This window comes from Perognathus longimembris, chromosome 17 (assembly GCF_023159225.1).
Source record: "Perognathus longimembris pacificus isolate PPM17 chromosome 17, ASM2315922v1, whole genome shotgun sequence".
Classification (NCBI taxonomy): domain Eukaryota; kingdom Metazoa; phylum Chordata; class Mammalia; order Rodentia; family Heteromyidae; genus Perognathus; species Perognathus longimembris.
The window spans coordinates 42,045,613-42,067,735 of NC_063177.1; the positions used below are offsets into that span (position 1 = coordinate 42,045,613).

Sequence of the window (22,123 nt, forward strand, 5' to 3'; positions counted from 1 at the left end):
TCTGTTCTCCTTGATTAGGTTTTTGAAAGGTTAAACATTTTTTAGTGAGCCTATGAAAGTCATATTTTTTCTTTTCTGGTGCTGGTTCTCTTTTGCTCAAGGCTAGCACTCTACAACGTGAACCACAGCTCCACTTCCAGATACTTTCCTTCACAGTTTAGTGGAGATGATAATCTCACAAAATTTACTGCCCACGCTGGCTTCCAACCATGATTCTCAGATCTCAGCCTCCTAAGTAGCTAGGATTACAGGCATGGGCCAACAGCACTCAGGTTGAAAGTCATAATTTTACTTAATAGGTAGTTGAATAAAATTGGTATTGGTAAAGGAAAGAAGAACTAAGAAAGTATTTATAGTGCAGAAAACAGCCAGAAGGATGAACACTTGTAGAACTATCACTTTTCCCAGAAAGCAAAGAGGAAGAAATACTACACTCTCTTATGAAGAAAAACACTAATAAACTGATAATGACTGTGCAAATGCTAAGATAATGGTAAGAAAAAAAGATACTGGGCCAGGCACTAGTGGTTCACGCCTATAGTCCTAGCAACTCAGGAGGATGAGATCTGAGGATCACTGAGCTGGAATTTTCATGAATGTCTGACTTTCTCCTGCAGAGATATAGGATTGACACAAGTGCGACTTACAGCAGTTGAGAATGTCCTGATGATGACCCTTGCGTTGGAAAAACTGTAAGTTAATTGTTTTAAGTTTGTATCCCTTTGTTTTTTCAGGTTTGTTTTTTATGAAGTATCTATGTAGTAAAAATCCCAGTGTACATTTAATATTTACCACTCCAAACAGAAATTGAGGCAGGGAATGCTGAGGTTGGAGGCTTTGCAAACTCTTCTTAGAAGTCTTCTTCCTTCCTGTGCACTCAAATCTCAGAGGCCTCTGAGTTGACAAGACCTGCTTCTGAGAAAAACTACAAAGCGAGATCTCTTGGTTCTAATCTGTTACCTTGATTTGAGTCAGAACCACATCAACTCCTGTGCTAAACCTTCTGTTGGGCAAGTCTCTCTTCCTTCCTGCTTGTTTTCAATATTTTAGAGCAGTAGTTTACCAAAGGATTCCTCTTCAACTGCCCATGCTCTTCGTCAGCTGTGTTCAGTACAACTGAAAAAAGTTATTGGGTGAGCAAAGGCAGCAGTAGTATTCCTTAGACATTATTACGAACTGAACTATGCCAATTGTGGGTAGGTAAGAGGGAAAAACTGGAAGAGAGTGAGGGAAGAGTTGATATTGTCCATGGTCTTATTTAATTATAACCTCTCCATGTATCACCTTTATACTGATCGTAAAAAAACTAAAACTAAGAAGGAGGAAAATGGAGTTACTGGCCCGGCTCTGGTTCTTCTATCACTCTGTAACCACTTCTCTGTGAACCTAATTCTTGGTATCTCCATTTATAGGATCTTGCCTTACACTATAGCCAGCTGCCTCTGCCAATTTAAAAACAATATTGAGGTTATCTGCAAGACAGTCAAGCTACATTGTGACAGTGCCATGCTGGCAAACCACACACACTGTCATGAGTCTGGTGTATAATATTTATTGTTTCACTTTTAACTATTCCCCAGTGATGGTTTCTAAACTAATAATGCTTTTGATTCATTTATCCAGTTAATCTGTCTACATTTCTGAACTGTTTCCTTGCTGACAGTCATGCTTTCAGTATTCATTGTGTAATTCAATGATTTAAATGTCTAAATGCATAAGAACCAAAGAAGGGAATGGAAGAAGAAAGGGAGATGATCACGGGCTACCCTTGGTGTAATGTGGTCTCTGCTTGTTGCTCTGCTTCCAATGATTATTTATTCAGATGGTGCCAGGCAGACTGAGATGCTTTGAGTCTCAAATGTTCTTTGCTTCTGTGAGAGCTATAGCTAGCTAGGTTCTGCTTTGTTTTTAAATCTTCCTAAAATGTTTATGAGCGATGTTGTATTTGCACTCTCGGAATTTCCAATTCTTTACCTAGCAATTTGTTACCTAGCTTTTGTCAACCAAAGGCCTCTTCCAGCCCTAGACTGTGCAATTCTGAACTGGCTTCATTCTCAGGCTTTCCTATCTACAAAATATTCAGATATTTTAACACATTATTTCCATAAATTACTACAATGAACATTGTGACTGCCAAAACATGACTGGTATGAAATATAGTAGCTTGAATGCAGGTTTCACTGGTGATGCAGTGCAAAATATGTCATAAAACACTGCTACTTAGAATACAGTGTTGTTTCGTTATCAAAACCATTTTTCACTTAGGCCACTGTCTCTAGCAGTGATATCATCTTCTCTGTTAGTGATGGGGAAAAGCAAGGAGTTTTATCTTTTACATCTGAGGAATTTATTAGCTCAGAGAAGCCTCATGCCCAAATCGTGAATCCCCCATCTTGCCTAACAAGAGGTCAGTGTTCCTACTCTTTCCACCATCTAAACTACTTCTGTTACACTCACTACTAACAAAAATATTTTAATTCTCCTAAGCACAGTATAACACCCGAAATGTTCATGTTCTCCAGTGCTTTGGTTGCTTCCCAGTGACACTGGAGTGTTTGAAATGAAAAGTAGCTTTCATAGCCCATATTGTGAATTATACCAATAATCATAGCTACTCAGAAGGGACACATAAGGGAGACCATGATTCTAAGCAAGCCTGGGAAAACATTTAGCAAGTCCCTATCTCATCCACTAAGACAATGGAGGTAGCAGTGTCGCTGATCCTAGGTGGGAAGCTATAAACAGGAGGGCTGATGATAGAGGCCAACTTGGGCAAAGACACAAAATCCCAACAAAAAATAACTAAAGCAAAAACGACACCGCTGTGGGACTCCAGTGGCCGAATACTTCCCAAGCCAGCACCAAGACATGAATGAGTTCAAATCCCAGTAATGGAAAACAAAAATGTAGCCTTTTCCTTTGCACATTTTAGAACACCTAGTCATTTTTATCCAGAATTGCTGTTGCTTTATTGATTTCTTACATATCATACATGAACAAACAAGCAGGAAAACTGAAAATTGCTTAACACACCACAACCATTTGTCTGAATTGCTTTCCTATAGTGTAACACCTACTGTTAGGGAAGCAGAAGATATAGAATCAGAGCTAAAGTGAAGGTACTAGAAAGGTAGGTGAATAAAAAGAACTCCAGTTGAGTACCTGTTATCAAAAGGAAAGAGACCTCTGGGTTAGCATCTCTGCATTTCTGTTTATGTGGTGCTGAGGAATGGATCCCAATGGATCCCAGGCCTTCACATCTGCTAGGCAAGTACTCTACTGGGCCACATTCCCAGCCCTTATGACCTATTTTTCGCACTGTATCACCAGTGATAACCTGTATATATCACATCAGTCACAAATTTCATTCTAGTAATATACAGAAAAAATTGCTTCAAAGCATCTGAGGAATCTGTGGATAGAAAAGCCTGAGACTGAAGCAAGTTAGAATTGGATAGTCTCAGCCTGGAAGAGGCCTTTGATTGATTAGAAAAGCTTGCTATCAATTGCTAGATAGAGTATTGGAAATTCTCCAAATGCATCGCTCATATACCATTTAGAAAAATTTGAAAACAAAGCAGAGCCTAAGCTCTACCTCTCAGAGTAGCAAAGAATATTTGAGACTGAATGCATCTCAGCCTTCCTGGCACCATCTGAATAAATAATCATTGGAAGCAGAGCATTAAGCAGAGACCTCAGTATACCGAGGATAGCCTGTGATCATCTCCCTTTCTTCTTCCATTCCCTTCTTTGGTTTTTATGCATATAATTAAATCATTGAATTATACAATGAATACTGAAAGCATGACTGTCAGCAAGGAAACAGTTCAAAATGTAGACAGATTAATTTGATAAATGAATAAAAACCATTATTATTTTAGAAACCATCACAGACCAATAGTTAAAAGTGAAACAATAAGGATCAGGCACCAGACTCACGGCAATGTGTGATGTCTGCCCAGCAAGGCACTGTCACAACGTAGCTTGACTGTCTTGCAGGTAACCTCAATATTGTTTTTAAATTGGCAGAGGCAGCTGGCTATAGTGTAAGGCAAGATCCTATAAATGGAAAACCAAGAATTAAGTTCACGGGGAAGTGGTTACTGAGGTCTGGCTGGGGTCCGTTGGTGATTGGGAGTGGTGAAGGTAATGTGCACGTCTGCATGATGAACTGTGACATTTGGCAATTTTGAATGCTGAGTTTTATTGCTGCTTGGAAATGGAACACTTCCATCTTCCTGCACGGATGACACAGCCTCCTCACTATCGAGCTGTTGGGCTGGGGTTTCTTCCGGAGCTCCAGGGGACTGGAGCTTCTCAGGAATCCCAGGGTTCTGAGTATGGGTCTGCAGCTGGAAATCAGAAGATTCACCTTCCTCAAGGGGTTCTGGAGGTTCATCTGCATTCTCTTGGGCTTTCTCAGGTACACTATCAACAAAGCCATATTTATAGTTGGATCTAGTTGAGATTCTGCAAATCTGTTTTTAATTCCTACCAGAAGCTCATGTACTTATCGTCTTCACCGATGGATCCATGACCAAACTAGATCCTTTCTCAGGTTCTGGGGTGAAATAACCTCTAGTTTATCTTCTGAACTCTGAGTGTACAGAGGTGGGAAAAGTATTTCAAGTGACGAGTGGTCTGAAGCCTCAGCTAGAGCTGTACTCTGTATGTTACTTTTGAGTGGCGGAGGCAGAGGTCGGGACTGGTTGTGATCCTCACTTTTTTTTTTTTTGCCAGTCCTGGCGCTTGGACTCAGGGCCAGAGCACTGTCCCTGGCTTCTTTTTGCTCAAGTCTACCACTCTGCCACTTGAGCCACAGCGCCTCTTCTGGCCTTTTCTATATATGTGGTGCTGAGGAATCAAACCCAGGGCTTCATGTATACAAGGCAAACACTCTTGCCACTAGGCCCTATTTCCACCCTTGTGATCCTCACCGTGCACTGGCACTGTCTCTGGGAGTCTGTGCTCCAGATTCAACTTGTCCCGCAGATCTTGATGAGAAGCAGGAAACTGATCTGACCCAGGAGGTAGCTGTCCAGCAGAATCTGTATTGGCAATGTAAGCAAACTGTGAATCAGCTCCTGAGGTCCAGCAAACATCTGAGATGGAGCAGAGGATCCTAGGTCATCAAAGCCTCCCAGGTCCATCTTGTGGTTGAGCATGGTTGAAAGCTCAGGTGAGATGATGTGAGAAGAGATGTGAGAAGACAAATCATTATGGCAGGTTCTTTAACACAACCTGGCAACCCTGGTCTCCCACCCTACTCAGTCACTGGTTGATGACAATGAAACTGTCACCTTTGTTTATAAAACAGTAATCTATTTTTATGTTTGTACCTAGTTGGATTCTACATCAGTGGAGTGCCTTTTTCTACTGTGAAAGTGCCCAAGCTCCTCTCTTCTGAGAGGAGGGGCCACTGCCTCCTGCAGCACCATTCCCCCCACAGCAAGGCAGGATTTGACCTGCAGACCAAGGTGTCCCTTTATGTCAGAAATTGTTTTGGTTGGCCATGGCAGAACTTCTCAACAAAGTTATGGGGCGGAGCCTCTGGGGATATTCAGCAATGCTAGTCCAGTCCTGGCAGGCTCAGCTCCTCTTCCCAGCTAAAATCAGAAAGATCTTCCTCCCCTTGGCAATATGGCTTCCAAGAATTATAACTGACCTGCAATGAAAGCAAGTTATCATGGTGGGCAGGAGAATACATTTTATGATTATTCATCCCACAATGTCATTTCCTCTAAAGTCTCACCACCTGGTTCCATGTTTGATAATATACCACTTTGTTAGCTAGTGCTGACTCCAGTACTTCTGCAAGGAGGAATTTGGGGAGGTAGTCTATTCAGTCTGATATAGAGGGTTGGACTCTGAGATAGCCTTTCACATTGGTCTAGGAAAAACATCCCCTAACCTAGTTGTGGCACTATTTTTCAGCCTTCTAAATCTGGTGCATTATGGCTACATTACTTATTGAACCCTTGAGTTTTCATTTCCACGTACTTGAATTAAATCATGTTCTTCACTTCCGACATCTATCATCTCTTCACTGGGTCTGTACTCCACAGCTATTTTACCACTTTCTGAAATAAAGTTAATGAAGTTCAATTTAGAATTTTTATTGTTCTAAAGCTTCATACATAAGGTATCACCTCCCGTTGGTAAGACTTTATTTTTTCTTTTTTGATATGGAGTCTAAGGGTGCAGCTTATGTTGGCCTTGAACAATCTTTCTTCCTGAGCGCTTTAATTTCTGCATTATAAGTGTATACCACCAGATATGGCATGAGACAGTCGTTCGATTTCTAAAAGTAGAAAAGGAAAGCATTTTCCTAGAAATGTCACCATCTCATACCAGAGTTTTATAACATTACGACTTGTTTAAAACATGTATGAATATCAACTGTGTATGGTTCAAAAACCTCTGTAATCTTAGCAATAAGAAATAATAATGACAATGGAATCTGCAAAAAAATGTTCAAATAACTGAAAATTAATGTTTTAGGTGAGGGTCTAAGTGAATTCAGAATTCATACAGATTCCACTAGACTAGTAGATACCCCATATGAGAAACAAGGAACAATTTTCAACTCCCAAAGTACCAACATTCCCCTGGGAAAAATGCACAGAGATTTAGAAAAAGTATTGAAAAGTTTTATTGCCAGAAACTGTACCTCATAAGTGACATACAATGCAATTTTCCTCAAATCAAACTATAGCCATTAGTTTTTTCGGTCTACCGGGATTTGATTTTACACAAGGAACACCATAGCATAATAAGGAAAAGTTTAAAAAAAAAAAAAAACCTAGAAAATTTGACTAATTTGCCTCTACTGAGGTTTAAACTCAGGACTTTGTGCTTTCTTAACTTGCTTGTTCAGCTGGTGTCCTATCACTTGACACAGATTTCTATCCTGGCCTTTTGCTGGTTATTTTGGAGGGGGAATCTTGAAGATCTTTATTACTTGACTGGATTCAAACTATGATGTTTGGATCTTAAATCTCTTTAGTAGCTAGTATTACCAGTAGGAGCTGCCAGCATTCAGTAGTTTTCTCTCTATTTTAGGGGTGTGTGTGCACGCATGAGCCAGCGATGGGACTTGAACTCAGGGCCTGAGAACTGTCCCTGAGCTTTTTTGTTCAAGACTAGCTAGCACTCTACTACTTGAGCCATAGTACCACTTTGACTTTTCTGTGTATGTGGTACTGCGAAACTGAACCCAGGGCTTCATGTGTGCTAGGCAAGCTCCCTACCAACTAAGCCACATTCTAAGCCCCCCTCCCCATTTTTTTTGAAAGTTTCCCATCATATAGGCCAAACTAGCCTGGAATTCACTCCAAAAGTGTCCTCAAACCCTCATCTTGTCTCAACCTGAGTACTGGGATTAGGAGTGTATACTACAATGTCTGGCATAACCTAAACTCCTTTCTTTGTTTGAGGGGGTGGATTCTCAAAGACTAGAGGAGAGAGGTTCTTAGAGTTGGCTGTTGATGGAAATTCTAGCTTATGACTATGTAAACCAGAATTTCACTGGGAGAGGTAGCTGCCCAGTTTGAAATGCTGAAGCCAATCAGGGCCACCTCTTAGAAGCAAATAGGGCTTCTAATAATTCAGCTAGGATTTCTCATCCTAAGCCTTCAGGACTTGTGAAGAGGGAGAGTAATTCTTTATGATAGTTTTCTGTTAAGGTAATTCTTTATGATAGTTTTCTGTTAATCCTAAAATGCCTTTTGGCACAGCCAGTAACATTCCCACCAGTATAGAACTCAATAGAGTAGAACATCATTCAATATCATGACACTCTCAAGGCTCACATAAGTTAACTCATTATTGTAAGACCTGTATTCATTCATCCAATATGTCAGCATCTTAAATGAAAATGGAAGCTGAACTGCATTATTATTATTATTACTGCTTGGAAGCCCATGGTGGTTTGAACTTGTGATATATTCTTGGCTGGTCCTGAATTCATGATCATCCTATCTCAGCTGCCTAAATATTGAGATAATAGGCATGTACCACCATGCCTGGTGAAACTAAATGACTAATTCAGCAGAATTTATTTATCAATTCAGAGAGAAAAATAATTCTATTTTTAATACACGTACATAGTAAACCATCTTACTTATTCTTATATATATACTTCATAATGTAGATAGTTTTAGACTTATTCTGCAGATGAAGAAATTCTACTTTAGTGATACCTAACAAATCTGTGCAGTTATAAAATGTAAAGTTTTGTAGGTTGTAAGAAGTGCTGGTGGCTCACACCACTAATCCAAGATATTCAAGAGACACAACTTCTGAGATTTAAGGTTCAGAGCCAGCCTGAGCAGAAAGCTCCATGAGATTCTTCTCTCCAATGAACCAGCAAAAGTCAGAAGTGGAGTAGTGGCTCAGGTAGTAGAATACCAGCCATGAATAAAAAAGCAAAGTGAGAGCATGAAGTCCTGAGGAGTTCAAGACCTAGTATCAACACATAGTAAAATGTATTAAAATGTAAGAAGCAGAATGAGCTGTACAAATGTTATAATCACTATTCTGCATGAAAGATGAGCAACTGAGGAAGAAGACTTAGGTCAAACACCTTCTCCACAAACCATGGAAGGCCATTTATTCTATATCTATAAATGGGGCACATTTGTTCTTGTATAAAAGAAATCAGAAAAGACAAATTTGAGAATACTGCCAATGAAATTATTTAGTAAGTGAAAGCATTAAGGTGGAATGCTTTAAATATCCATATTTTCATCCAATCAACTTTCAAAATGAGCTTAATTGCTCATTGAAAATGAAGTCCTCCAAGGACAATCAAGAATGTCTTACCTAAAACCACAATGCACAGTTTCTGGAAGGCATCTGACAAAGCCCTCTGAATAGCATGCTTCTGTGCTGTCCTTCTTTTCGTAAGAATTGATAACGGTCCTACAGCCAACCAAAGAGATAGAATACTCATGAGTGATTATTGTTTCAAAAATAATATAGTAATGATACATTGTCATGGATATATTATGTATATGTTCTATATGAGATATTAAATATGATAAGCTCTATAAATTGTATACAACCTCATATATCATAGAACAGGATATATATAATTATATATCATGATATATATTTATACAAATATATTGTACTATGATCTTATATAGAGATACATATTAATGTAAATAATCATTTACATGGATCATTATCTTGATGATGAAAAGCAGATACAGCACAAAGTTTGACGGAATGGCTCCGCTGGAGGTACATCCTGGTGGTACCTATTTTCATTGCCTTAAACTTTTCTGGAAGTTTGTGATGTGTTAGAGTGAGGATCTAAGTCAAGAACTTGGTGCAAGCCTCATATCACTGATAGACTGCAAACTGACAACTGGAAGGCATCCTTTCTAAACACCCTTACCATCTTGCATCAGGGCTGGAATCACATAAGTAAAAAGGTTTAGACGAAAAGCAAATGACTAGGCCAGCACCAGCACATCAGTCCCAGGAGCCTGCTCTTCTGTTCAAAAACAGCTCTGCCTCTGTCTTTCTTTCTTTCTTTCTTTTTGCCATTCGTGGGGCTTGAACTCAGGGCTTGAGCACTGTCCTTGGCTTCTTTTTGCTCAAGACTAGTACTCTGCCACTTAAGCCACAGCACCACTTCTGGCCGTTTTCTAATTATGTGGTGCTGAGGAATCGAACCCAGGGCTTCATGTGTACGAGGCAAGCACTCTTGCCACTAGGTCATATCCCCAGACTGTCTGCCTCTGTCTTAAAATCCTAAGTGGAAGGTCACAGATTCTAGACTAACTTCAGCATCACTAGGAATTCTCTTTCTAGGTATCCATGTTTGCCTCTTTTTCAGCTCAAGCCCTTTTAGGACTAGGCAAGTAACATTTACACACGAGTTTATGGAAATCTTTAGATCATGATTTTGTTAAGATCATGACTTTGCTGCAATAACTACAAGAGATTTGTATGGAATAATTATTTTAGCATAAAAGCAAGTTCTAACCAAGAACTACAGAAATAGTATTTCCATTGTCCTAAGTTCTTGGCAGAAGGCCAGATCTGAAGTTTTAGATGCAAAGGTTGCCAGGTATTGCCTAAGGTGAAAACCTGTATTGTACAGTACAGAAACTCTACCTAGGACTTTAGTAGCCTAACACGGATATGTAGTTGAAAAGTGACTAAGACGGCAAGAAAAAACCGAGAGGTCATCCCTTCTCCCTTCCCTGCACAGAGAGCTGACCTTCTTCCAGCTTCTCCATAGGCTCCTCCACAATGGCAGTCCCATGACTCCTGCACTCATATAGAGGCAGCACCACCTCCACAGCACAGAAGAATTTCAGGCTTGGCTTCTCCAGTGGTGCCACAAGGTCATCATTTTCCTTTTCTTCAAGGTCAGAAAGCTCTTGAAGCTATTAGGAGTTGGAGTTACATGTCACTCTTAGGACTTTGTTTTGTTTTTGTGGGGCTGGGAATCAAACTCAGGGCCTCATACATATTAGGCAAATGTTCTACCACTGAGCCACATCCCTTGGACCTCAGAAGATTTCACTGTAGAGAAATAAAACTAAACTCCAAGAATCTCAGCTAGTAGTTCACTTGTCTTGTAGTACAAAATTAAGAAAGATTTACAAATGAGTTAATAGATACAGGCATTCTTTTTTTAAATTTCACTCTACAGGAATGTTATATGATTTTCATGTTACATGACTGACAGGTTTTTTGAAAATTCTGTGCCAGAGGGTCCATTTACAAGTGTCTACTCACAATCAACAGTAGGGGCTCTCTTACCTGTACTGCCCACAGCTCAGTTTAACCTTTTATTTCCAAACTGCAAGATTACACATACTGCAAAGAGATTTTAAGCAAGGAACATTTACAAGATTTACCTTGATGATCCTTTTTGACCACCCTTGGAAACCAAAGTAGTAATTTGCCAGTTCTTGGCATCGTGAGCTAGCCAGGGGAAGAGTATGATGTAGAACTGCCTTGTGTCTAGTACCAAGACGAACCTGTAGTCACAAAAAGATAATAGCCATAAATATCAGAGTCTGCCAGACTTTTCATTTGGGATACACCTGAAATTCATCTTAATTTCGTGGAGTGGTTGTAAGGATTGCATGGGATAGGAAGACCATTTTATCTATTTGCATACACATGAACCCTAAATAAATGTTCTTTACTATTCTAATACCGTAGTTCAGTCCATCATTATCATTAGGGTACACGATTAATTGGAAGGCTTTTCTGAGCCTGGGTGGTAAACAGCGATGATGAAAGCAACTAAAAAATGCCTGCAGGAAAAGTATAGGGCTGCTATTAAGCAAAGAAATGCAATTGTTTCAGCCTAACCCATCCAGTAGCTCCAGCTTGAGAATAGTACATAAAGAGCAGATTTGAAAACACTGTCCTATCCACCCCACTCACCAATACTGATCCCAAATAGAAGAAATAAAAATGCTTGGCATCTAAGGATGATGATGCATTTCATTAATTAGGTGAATGAGTGAAGAATGCATATATAAAAAATGAAATTCCTTTCTCCAACTGAAGCTGCACATTGTGAAGGAGAAAACTCTGGCTAAATTTTAAATACCACTGCTGTTATGAGGCTGATCTGGTATGGGGGAGTCACAGAGAAGAATTTGTGGACAACCAGGAAGCTTCCGCATGACTCAGAACTTTTTTTTTTTTTTTTTGGCCAGTCCTGGGCCTTGGACCCAGGGCCCGAACACTGTCCCTGGCTTCCTCCCGCTCAAGGCTAGCACTCTGCCACTTGAGCCACAGCGCCGCCCCTGGCCGTTTTCTGCATATGTGGTGCTGGGGAATCGAACCTAGGGCCTTGTGTATCCGAGGCAGGCCTCTTGCCACTAGGCTATATCCCCAGCCCAACTCAGAACTTCTTTTTTTTTTTTTTTTTTTTTTTTTTACCTTTTTTTTTTTTTTTTTTTTTTTATTATCAATTGAACATAAATTTTTTTTTTTTTTTACAAGGTGCTGTGCAAAGAGGGTGCAGTTACATAGTAGGGCATTGTGTACATTTCTTGTGATATCTTACAACCTGTTTTCCCATCCCTTGTCTAGGTCAGGTAGACCCATATGCAGTATACAATGTATCAAGCACATATACAGTGTTCACAGACTTGGTCTCTACTGTCTCTCCATCTCCCTTTGTTAACAGTCATATATCAGGGAGATCATGCCCCTTTGTTTTCTGTGTTCTAGGCTTGTCTCACTCAACATTATTTGTTCGAGTTCTGACCATTTCCCTGCAAATAACAATATTTCACCATTCCTAATCGCTATGTAGTATTCCATTGTGTATAAGTACCATATTTTTTGGATCCATTCATCTGTGGAGGGGCATCTGGGTTGTTTCCAAATTTTGGCTATTGTGAATTGTGCTGCGATAAACATGGAAGTACAAATGTCCTTTTGATATCTTGGGTTTTGCTGTTTAGGATAGATGCCTAGGAGTGGTATGGCTGGGTCATAGGGTAGGTCTATATTGAGCTTTTTGAGAAACCTCCATACTGTTCTCCAAAGTGGCTGTACTAATTTGCACTCCCACCAACAATGGAGAAGGGTTCCTTTTTCCCCACAGCCCCTCCAGCATTTGTTGTTTCCTGAGTTCAGAGTATAGGCCATTCTAACTGGGGTGAGGTGGTATCTCAGGGTTGTTTTTATTTGCATTTCCTTTACTAGCAGGGATGTTGAGCATTTCCTCATGTGTTTCTTTGCCATTTTTATATCTTCTCTTGTGAAGTCTCTCTTTAGCTCTTTTGCCCATTTCCTAATAGGTTTATTGGGCTTGGAGGGGCTTAGTTTTTTGAGTTCTCTGTAGATGACAGATATCAGGCCTTTGTCTGTTGCTGTGCTGGTAAATATCCTTTCCCATATCGTTGGCTGTCTTTCTATTTTGGTGGCTATGACCTTAGCTGTGCAGAAACTTTTTAATTTGTAGTAGTCCCATTTGTTGAGTCTTTCCCCTATTTGTTGTGCGCCTGGGACTCTATTCAGGAAGTTCCTTCCTGTGCCTATAAGTTCTAGTGTCTTTCCTACTCTGTCCTTCAGTAGTTTCAAGGATTCAGGTCTGATGTTGAGGTCCTTGATCCATTTTGAGTTGATCTTGGTGCATGGTGATAGGCTTGGGTCTACTTTGAGTTTTCTGCATATGGCTGCCCAGTTCTCCCAGCACCAGTAGTTGAAGAGGCTATGTTTATTCCATTGTATGTCTTTAGCTCCTTTGTCGAATATCAGTTGGCTGTAAGAGTGCGGTTTTATTTCTGGGTCTTCAATTCTAATCCACTGGTCTTCCGATCTGTTTTTATACCAATACCATGCTGTTTTTGTTATGATGGCCTTGTAGTAGAGCTTGAAGTCTGGTATGGTGATACCTCCTGCACTATGTTTTTTGCCTAGAATTGCTTTGGCTATTCTAGGTTTTTTGCTGTTCCATATGAACTTATGGATTGGTTTCTCTATTTCAGTGAAGAATGTGGCTGGGATTTTGATAGGTATTGCATTGAATTTGTATAACAATTTGGGCAGTATGGCCATTTTCACTATATTGATTCTGCCTACCCATGAGCATGGGAGGTCTTTCCATCTCCTTGTGTCTTCTTTGATTTCCCTTATTAGATTTTTGTAGTTTTCATTGAATAGGTCCGTCACGTCCTTGGTTAAGTTGATCCCTAGGTACTTTATTCTTTTTTTGGCTACTGTAAATGGAATCGTTTCCATAATTTCCTTTTCTGTTTGTCTATTGCTGGTGTACAGAAAAGCTGCTGACTTTTGTGGATTGATTTTGTATCCTGCTACTTTGCCAAATTGGTTTATTAGATGTAGGAGTTTGGGTACTGAGTTTTTTGGGTCCTTGAGATATAAGATCATGTCGTCTGCGAATAGGGATAACTTGATTTCTTCCTTGCCGATGTGGATCCCTTTGATGTCCTCCTCTTGCCTTATTGCTATGGCTAGGGATTCCAGTACTATGTTGAACAGAAGTGGGGAGAGTGGGCATCCTTGTCTTGTTCCTGTGTTTAGGGGGAATGATTTAAGTTTCTCTCCATTTAATATGATATTAGCAGTTGGTCTGTTGTATATGGCTTTTATTGTTTTGAGGAATGTTCCATCTATTCCTGTTCTCTCCAAAGCTTTTAATAGGTATGGATGTTGTATTTTGTCAAAGGCTTTTTGGGCATCGACTGAGATAACAATGTGATTCTTGATTTTAGTTCTGTTTATGTGGTGAATTACATTGATTGATTTACGGATGTTGAACCATCCTTGTGACTGCAACTCAGAACTTCTTGATGGCACATTACACATATAAGATATGTTGTCACCTTCAATAACTTTGCAAAGTCCTTGCTGATGACCATTTTCCTACATGCCTTGGAGGATGCAGGGAGCCCTCTCAAGGTGTCTTAGTCATTCATCCTTAAAACAACATTGTCTTGTTTTCAGAGAGAGAGAGGAGAAACAGTACCTGACAAGTATAAAAAGTACCAATAATACTAAAAAAAAATGTGAGGCAGTAACCCAAGTGTCTTATATGAATGCCTTCTCTCAACTACATACTGACTTGAATATTCCCTTTATCACTATAGCTGTAATGGGTTTTACCTGTGAATTCCTTAAAACCTAAAGCAAATGATATAGTCTCAGTGTCCAAGGAGCACTAGAAAGTCTGTACTGTTTATTCTTTAACCTTTCTGGTACAATTTGTAGGTCTAAGTGTCAGTGAGAAATGGGCAGATATTAAAAACAGTACAAAATTTAAGGAAAATCTGATGAATGATGACTTCAATCTTTAGACACAGATTAAGGAATCTGTGTGCAGCAATGGAGGAAGAATCCTCAGGGCTAGTACTGAGAATAGTTGATGCGGTTAAACTGGTGAGAAAAACAATATAGAAAAGAGCAAGCAGTTGTTCAGGAATTACTATGATCTTGAAAAAAACTCACTGTATAACAAAATGAATTTCAAGTAGCTGAAACATGTATTGTCAGGAGGAGAGAGAATAAAGGGGAGAAGGGCTAAGAGAAGGGCAAAAGAATGGAAAGGTGAGTAAATACAGTGAAAATATTCATTGTACATATGTGAAAACGTAACTAGGTAACTAGGGGATAAGTGGAGTTAGGAGAGGGTGCAGAACCATGGAAAGGGTGACACTAAGATGCATTGTACTTATAAACTGTCATATCATACTCAAACTGACATATTTAATGAAACTACTCAAATATAAATGAAAAGGAAAGGAAGTTGCACTGAAGCACATGAAGAGGTGATTTCCTGGCATTCTGGAATCTAGAATCAGTTGGCATGCTAACAAAGATTTTTTTCAACACATTAAAAAAGGTTTTGTCTTTTGGGGAGGGCTAAAGCAATTCCTAACAGCTTTCAGTGAAATGATGATAAAACATCCTTTATGTTCCAATCAACAACAAAGTTCTTCGAACTCACATATTAAAGCACATGAATTAAAAAGAGGTGCCTTGTGAAGATTTCCTACATGAAAAGGCAACAAAAAGTGCCATGGATCTTTGTATCAGTAACTTTGTGCTTGACTTCTAGTTTCCAGTTATTATCATCACCTTAAGCAAGTGTCACTTTACCATCTGGAATTTGGTGGGTTTTTTGCCAGTCACAGGGCTTGAACTCAGTGCCTGGGCACTGTCCCTGAGCTTCTGTTGCCCAAAGGTAGCATTCTATCACTTGAGCCACAAGGCCACTTCTGGCTTTTTCTGTTTATGTGGTACTGCAAAATCAATCCAGGGCTTCATGCATGCTAGGCAAGCACTCTACCACTAAGCTACATTTCCAGCCCCTGGAATTTGCATTTCTGATCTAAAAGAAGCTGGGACAAGAGGATCAGTGTGGTAATACAGCATTCTGCATAGCAAAATGCCACAAAAATGCCTGCTTATTACTGAATTCAGGACTGGGAATGTGGCTTAGAGGTTGTTAGGTCCTCTCCCTGAGGGCTAAGGTAGGGTGCTTGCGTTGCATGCATGAAGCCTTGAGTTCAAGTCCTCAGCACCACATAAACAGAAAGAGACAGAAGTGGCACTGTGGCTCAAGTGGTAAGAGTGCTAGCCTTGAGCAAAAAGAAGTCAGGGACAGTGCTCAGGCCCTGATTTCAAGCCCCAGGACCGGCCAAAAATTAAATGAAAAAAAATTAACTGAATTCAACACTCCATTTATGTGGAGTTAAGAATTTGGTATCTGAACTCATCTTGGTTGGGAGCCCAGCACATGTGGTAGAGCAACGGGCCCTGGGTTCAAACCTAAGTACATGTACATACAACATACACATGAGATCTGACCCACCTTCACTGGGGAGGCCTGAAAAAGCAGCTTCCCATCGCAGGCCTTTTGAGCTCTTTGGGCCTCCCTGGCTGAATAAAACTTGATGATGGCAGAGAACCCAGGAGAGGCCACTGCAGCATTTGGGAAGACCCGCACTGAGTACAGAAGGCCAAATTGGGAGAACACTGTGAACAGAGAATGCTGGGGGGCGGGGTCCCCACGCCCGGTTAGTGCCTGGCAGCCCACCCCCACTTCACGCCCCGCCCCTCACCCCAACCCTTGGCCCCCGCGGGAGCCACGCAAAACCCTGGTCCCCCCAAGGCGGCTTTCCCTCTGACTGCAGGGCAGCCTGTGGCCGAGAGGCAACGCGAGCCGCGTCTCTGGGTGTCAGCAGAGGCCATGGGGCCGTAGGAGGCCTGGGTCCCCGGGAGGGGGCGGGCGGAGGAGCAGAGGCTCTGGGCGCTGAGGCAGGGCTGCGACCCCCGGTCAGCGGGCGGGCGGTGCTCCCCTCCTCCCTCCACCCTGCCCGGCTCACTTGCAAGGCCTCGGCCGTGGGGCCCGCGCTCAGCGCCCACACCAACAAGGTTTTGTCGCTCCCGGTGGGAACCGCAAAAGGAACCAACTCCGCCATCCCACAGGCCAAGCGCGGGAATGGCACCAGCTGAGCCTAACTGCGCTTGCGCGAAGCACGCCCGCGAGATTCAAAGGGAGCGAGGGGGCGGGGCCTTGAGGGCGAGGCCGCGCGACGGCTCGGGCGGGGCCGACTGCGCAGCTCCGCCTCTCCTCCCCTCCCCCCCACGAAGCCGGTCTAATTACTTTCAGCATTCACAGCGCCCCGCTGTCACAGATTCCAGTGTTTCTCTGAGGTTTATTTCTTGGGCACTCCTGAAGGTGGGTTTACAGCATGGAGAGCACCACGGACATCTTTACGGAGCGGCCTTCGGCTTCCTTCCCACAGACTGAGGTTCTAGGTGCTGGTGGAACACGACCTTTGACTTAAGATTGTTTCCAGGAGTTTTAACTAGAGAAGTGAAGCCGCGAGCTGTTTGCTCACGCTTGTAGTCCTGGCTACTCAGGAGCCTGAGACCTGAGGGTCGCGGCTGGACGTCTAGCTCAGGTATAATCCCGTGGGACTCGTACCTTCAGAAGTAGAGTTGTGACTCAAGTGGTGTTGGTCCACCTAACGGTAGTGAGGACTGAGGTCGGGCTAGGAGCAGGTGGGGGGCTGTCAGCAGCGGGTGGGCGCACGGAAGGTGAGGGCGGATTAGGGGCGCAGCTCAGGAAGAAGCGCTGAGGGCTCGGGAAGCCAGACCGTCTCCAGGCAGCCAGGGACTAGGGAAAGCAGGCACACGCTGCCGGACGCCCACAGACCCTGCGCGTGGCGGCCCCGCCACCCCCGTACGCCGCCCTCCTAACTCTCCGAAGGATGAAGGCTAAGGGACCGTCAGGCGCCCCGCCGCCGCCGCCCCGCCTCGGGACCAAGAATCCCAAGGCTTCCTGGACACCAACAACAGGAAGCTGCACACCGGTGCCTGAAGCCATCAAGTCTGCTCCACACTTTGGCCCCGCCTCCCGAAGGCGGAGCCAATGAGGAGGCCCGGAGACGACGCGGGGCGGGGCCAACTGCCTTCCTACCCCTGGGGCTGCCCTTACCACCTCTTTGAATGCACCCTAGCCTCAGACACATTTTTAGTCCGGTTGTCACCCAACCTAGGCCACATCCCTTCCCCTCTTCTTAGTTCAAACTCACCTCCGACACTCCCACCCCCAGCAAACCTAATGTTCTACAGAAACCTCCCTGCATCCTCCATCCAGGTTTCTCCTTCTCTAGCTCAGATGTGTTTAATACCAATCTCACACATCCTCTCTCCATTCCCAAATGGTATGCTCATCCCAAACAATTGACCTCCCACCCTGCCCCTGAATTGAAGACCCACCATCAAAGTCAGTGCCCCTTTCTTCTGGTTAACTGTGATCTTTGCCATACCCCAAGGCTGATATATGTCTTCTTCCCTCACATGTTGACTCTTAACTTCCTAGTTAATCTCATAGGTCTTTATCCTCTCTTACCATCCTGAGGACACCCCTTTCCTAAGTCTTTGGGGAAACTAAACTGTCTCCAACTCTTACTGGCTCAATTCCTACCATTCATTCAGGATCTTGTTAACAACGTGTCCATGATCTTTGACCTCTGCTGTCCTCTTGGCAACTCTGTACCCCAAATCTACATCTATCCTTCCCTTGGTCCAGTCTCATTCATCTGAGAATTTAAACCCATGTCAGCACCACCAGCTGCCACTGTTGGACAGGTAATTAGAGTTGGACCTCTTTGATTGTGTGTTTGATGCCTCAGGTGGTACATGAGTGTGGAGCGCGAGGGATCCCTTCCCCTTTCTGTAGGTCCAAGGTTCTAGCCCAGCATCACTTCTTGTCTTCCACACCTGTCCCCAGTAATGTGTTCTTCTGGTGTTCATATCAAAGCACTTGTGCTGAATATTGGATTGTTAGGCGTTATTCAAATGCCTGGAAGATAAGAGATGACCACTCTACACCTGGGACAGTAGAAACCAGCTTCCTTTTGGCTGGTGTTCTGGCCCTGGAGAGCCAGAGTGTGTTACTGTGTGGGGAATCACAGTGCCATGTTCTTGTTCTAGCTCTTATGAGAGACACTTTTGCCAGTGCCTCTTCCCTACTGGTGCTGATTGCACACCAGTCCTAGCCCTGAACAAAGAGGTCTTGATGGGTGTCAGAGGTATGTTAAATGGTAGGAAAATCATAGGTGAGTGTGTCCTTGGAAGGCTGAGACCCAAGGCTATTGAATTTCTCCATCTTTTGTAGGTTCTAGATCACTGAGTTTTAGCAGTTTGGGTTCCAGGATACTGGAAATCAATTTACCTCTAAATAGCTGAGGCAGAAGGACGCTCCCTAGATAGCCAGATTCTACATTCTGCACTTGTCTCCTAGGGCTTTTGCTGCATATTCCCTGTGCTTTCTGATGACTATGTTTTAAAGGGATCATCCAACTGACATTGTGTGTGTGTGTTTCTGTGTGTGTGTGTGTTGTGTGTGCCTATATGTGGTATTGAGCAAGCTCAGAACCATGCATATGATAAGAAAGGACTTGCCACGTAGGTCCCTTCTGAATCTAACATGCTAGAATCAAAATAAATATCTCTAGGCCTTGAACATGGCCCACGACTAATGCTTGAAGCCTGAGTTGAAACCTCAAAATTACTAAAACATAATAAGTTTTAAAAACTCACTTTCCTTCTCAGTGTGACTCTAACAAGTAGCCGACTGTGCTACCCAGCATATCTCTTCTCAGCCACCATCAGCACTAGTATTGGTGCCTATTTGAACCCAATCTGATGCTTTCCAAATTGATCTCTCCTTTCTGCTCTATCCCCCAGCTTCCCATATTACACAGTCAGCCCAAGAGCAGAGCACAGAATCACCAGGACATCCAGAATTCCCTTTAGGAGTTCATGCTAGACTGCTAGGGGCTGAGTTCTTCTTTAACTTGTCTATTTAAAAGTCCTGAAAACACTCTTAAAAACGTACATTTTTAAGGTCGTTTTCCAGGAGCTTGATAGGTGAGTGCTAAGCACCTCGAATCTCAGTCTCCCAAGGGAAGCTGAAGCCAGCTACATAAATAAAGGTGTCTGGCAGGTGCCTTCAGGACTGCCCTAGAAACGCACTGAAAGCCCAATGTCACAGTGATTCCAGAAATGCACTTGCAGAGAAGCTCTAGGCTCTACCCAGGGGTGCTCTGAGGCTGAGTAAAGAAATTGGCTCAGGGACCAGACCTAAGCCTCTAGGGAAGGACCAAAGAGCTGCACAGAGTCGGCCCCATCCCCCAGCTTCCGCATGGCCCTGCCCCTCACAGACTCTGCTGGTCAGTTAGATAATCATATTGTACATCTCTGGCGAGGAACCCATTATTTGGAGAGTCCCATGAAAATCATTAACTTTTCAATGCACAGGGCCACTATTCCTCCTTGTTGAACTCATTTCGCTGGTTGCCACCCAAAGTCCATTGTGTATACCATTGCATATACCAGGATCGAATTAACCAATGAACCTTTGTTTCAGTTGCTCTGAAGACCATCCCATGGTGCTCTATTTTAGAGGAAAAGAAGAAAAAATGTACATAACAGACCATGCTAATCAGTACAGTGAGCTAGTTGTTGGGCTAAAACTACAACTGTTGGAATATTTAAGTGTCTGTTCCTGTCACATAAGTTACTGACTTTTCTTAATATGTTATGGTATTCCTTGTGTAAACGAAAATATTCTTAGACTAAAAGCTAAGACAGATCGTTTAGTTTAAGTGAAGTTGTATTGCTTGTAAGTTAGATAGCGCAGTTGCTGTTAATAAGTATTTTCATGCTTTTTCAAAGCTTCGCTCATTGTATCTAGGGGAATTTTGAGTCATGGAGAGTAGAAAAAGGCTCCTCATGTCTACTGAGAGGTATCTATCTCCTACTCCAGTGATCAAATATTAACTCACTTTAATCCTCACCTAGTGGGTTTGGAGTCACCATTTAAATATCTCAGTATCACTGTTCTTTAGTTCCTAAGATTCCAAAATTCTTGAACCAAGCAAAGTTGATGTGTCCATTATGTTTTTAAACGAATTTATTTAAAGACTGAAGCATGAGATGAGGACATTTCTAGGAAATGCTTTTATTTTCTGCTTTTAGAAATCAAAGGACTGTTTCATGTTGGGTATAGTTGTGCAAGCCTGTAATTCCAACACTCAGGAAACTGAGAAGGGAGGATTGTGAATTCAAGGCCATTGATGAGACCTTGAATCAAAACCAAAATGAGACGTTGTATCAAAAATAAAATTAAAAAAGAAAACAAGAGGAGCTGGGAATCTGGCTTAGTGGTAGACAGGATTCATGAAGCCCTAGGTTGATTCCTCAGTAATACAGAAACAGAAAAAGGCAGAAGTGGTGCTGTGGCTCAAGTGGCAGAGCACTAGCCTTAAGCAAAAGAGTTCAAGAATAGCTCCCAGGCCCTTAGTAGAAGCCCCACAACCAAATAAATGAATGAATGAAACTTCAAATTTTAAGAAGTCCAGCTTTCCATGAAATGAGAAAGGAAGTCAGCATCAATTTCACAAATCTGATTAGAATAGAGCCAGCTCCAACTATGGTGACTTTGAGAATCAGTTCCATTTTGAAATCATTACTATGTCTTCAGCTACGTGCAGAGCAGAGATGAAGCCTCTTCATGTTGGGGATGTAGCAGACACTGCACCTATAACAGATTGAAGTTACTATGACTCTGAAGGAGAAGAAAAAAAGGACTTTGAAAGCAGTCAACTGTCTCAGCACAATCCATATGTGCTCTGGGGGTAGTAAGATAGGAATAAAATATAACCCTATGTGGCTATGGAGGTCACAAAAATGTCATAGGTTTTTGTTTGTTTGTTTTAGTATTCCAAGTAAAAAAAATGATAGACTCCATTCCACTTAACTAATAGTTGAAAAGCAAAAGATATTTACTATCCTGCCCGATAAAACCACAAGTCTAGAGGTCAATTGTTAATTCAGTAAACTTGCCCAGCCCTGGAGACCAGGAACTGCTTCAAGGCTGTTTCTGGGGAAGGACTTAATGCAATTCACTTTACAGCCTTGTGAAATCTAGAAAGGGTTAGACTACAGACCACCAACCAGGCAGTAAAGGCTCTTATTACAAGGCCCAGACTGACCAATCCTGAGGCAATAAGCCATCAGGATTATGGGTATCACCTTAGAAGAACTTGAGATTTAGACTCATTACCATGAATCCCTTTTCACATCCTGCCTT

General features: G+C 42.2%; 3 protein-coding genes across 10 annotated transcripts in view; 1 reads left to right on the plus strand and 2 right to left on the minus strand.

Annotated features, from left to right (window-relative positions):
* Positions 1-17,026, minus strand: part of LOC125366146 (RAD52 motif-containing protein 1-like) — a 243,380-nt gene extending 226,354 nt beyond the window's left edge. For 4 of the 8 annotated variants that reach the window (XR_007213795.1, XR_007213794.1, XR_007213792.1 and 1 more), the window contains exons 1-3: positions 16,842-17,026; positions 16,328-16,507; positions 10,881-11,003 (exon numbers count right to left, since the gene is read on the minus strand). Coding sequence is in view for 4 of the 8 variants with exons in the window: in XM_048366625.1 (XP_048222582.1) it covers positions 10,881-11,003; positions 16,328-16,507; positions 16,842-16,937 (399 nt within the window). In the remaining 4 variants the exon portion in view is untranslated. Of the gene's footprint in view, positions 1-5,455; positions 5,666-6,000; positions 6,081-8,823; positions 8,923-10,234; positions 10,404-10,880; positions 11,004-16,327; positions 16,508-16,841 lie in introns of those variants that run through there. The other 4 variants (XM_048366623.1, XM_048366624.1, XR_007213793.1 and 1 more) reach the window with 4 other exon arrangements.
* LOC125366145 (leucine-rich repeat-containing protein 37A2-like) overlaps positions 1-22,123 on the plus strand; it is a 408,609-nt gene that overhangs the window by 353,214 nt on the left and 33,272 nt on the right. The window lies entirely within an intron of this gene.
* LOC125366284 (leucine-rich repeat-containing protein 37A-like) overlaps positions 1-22,123 on the minus strand; it is a 195,349-nt gene that overhangs the window by 43,571 nt on the left and 129,655 nt on the right. The window lies entirely within an intron of this gene.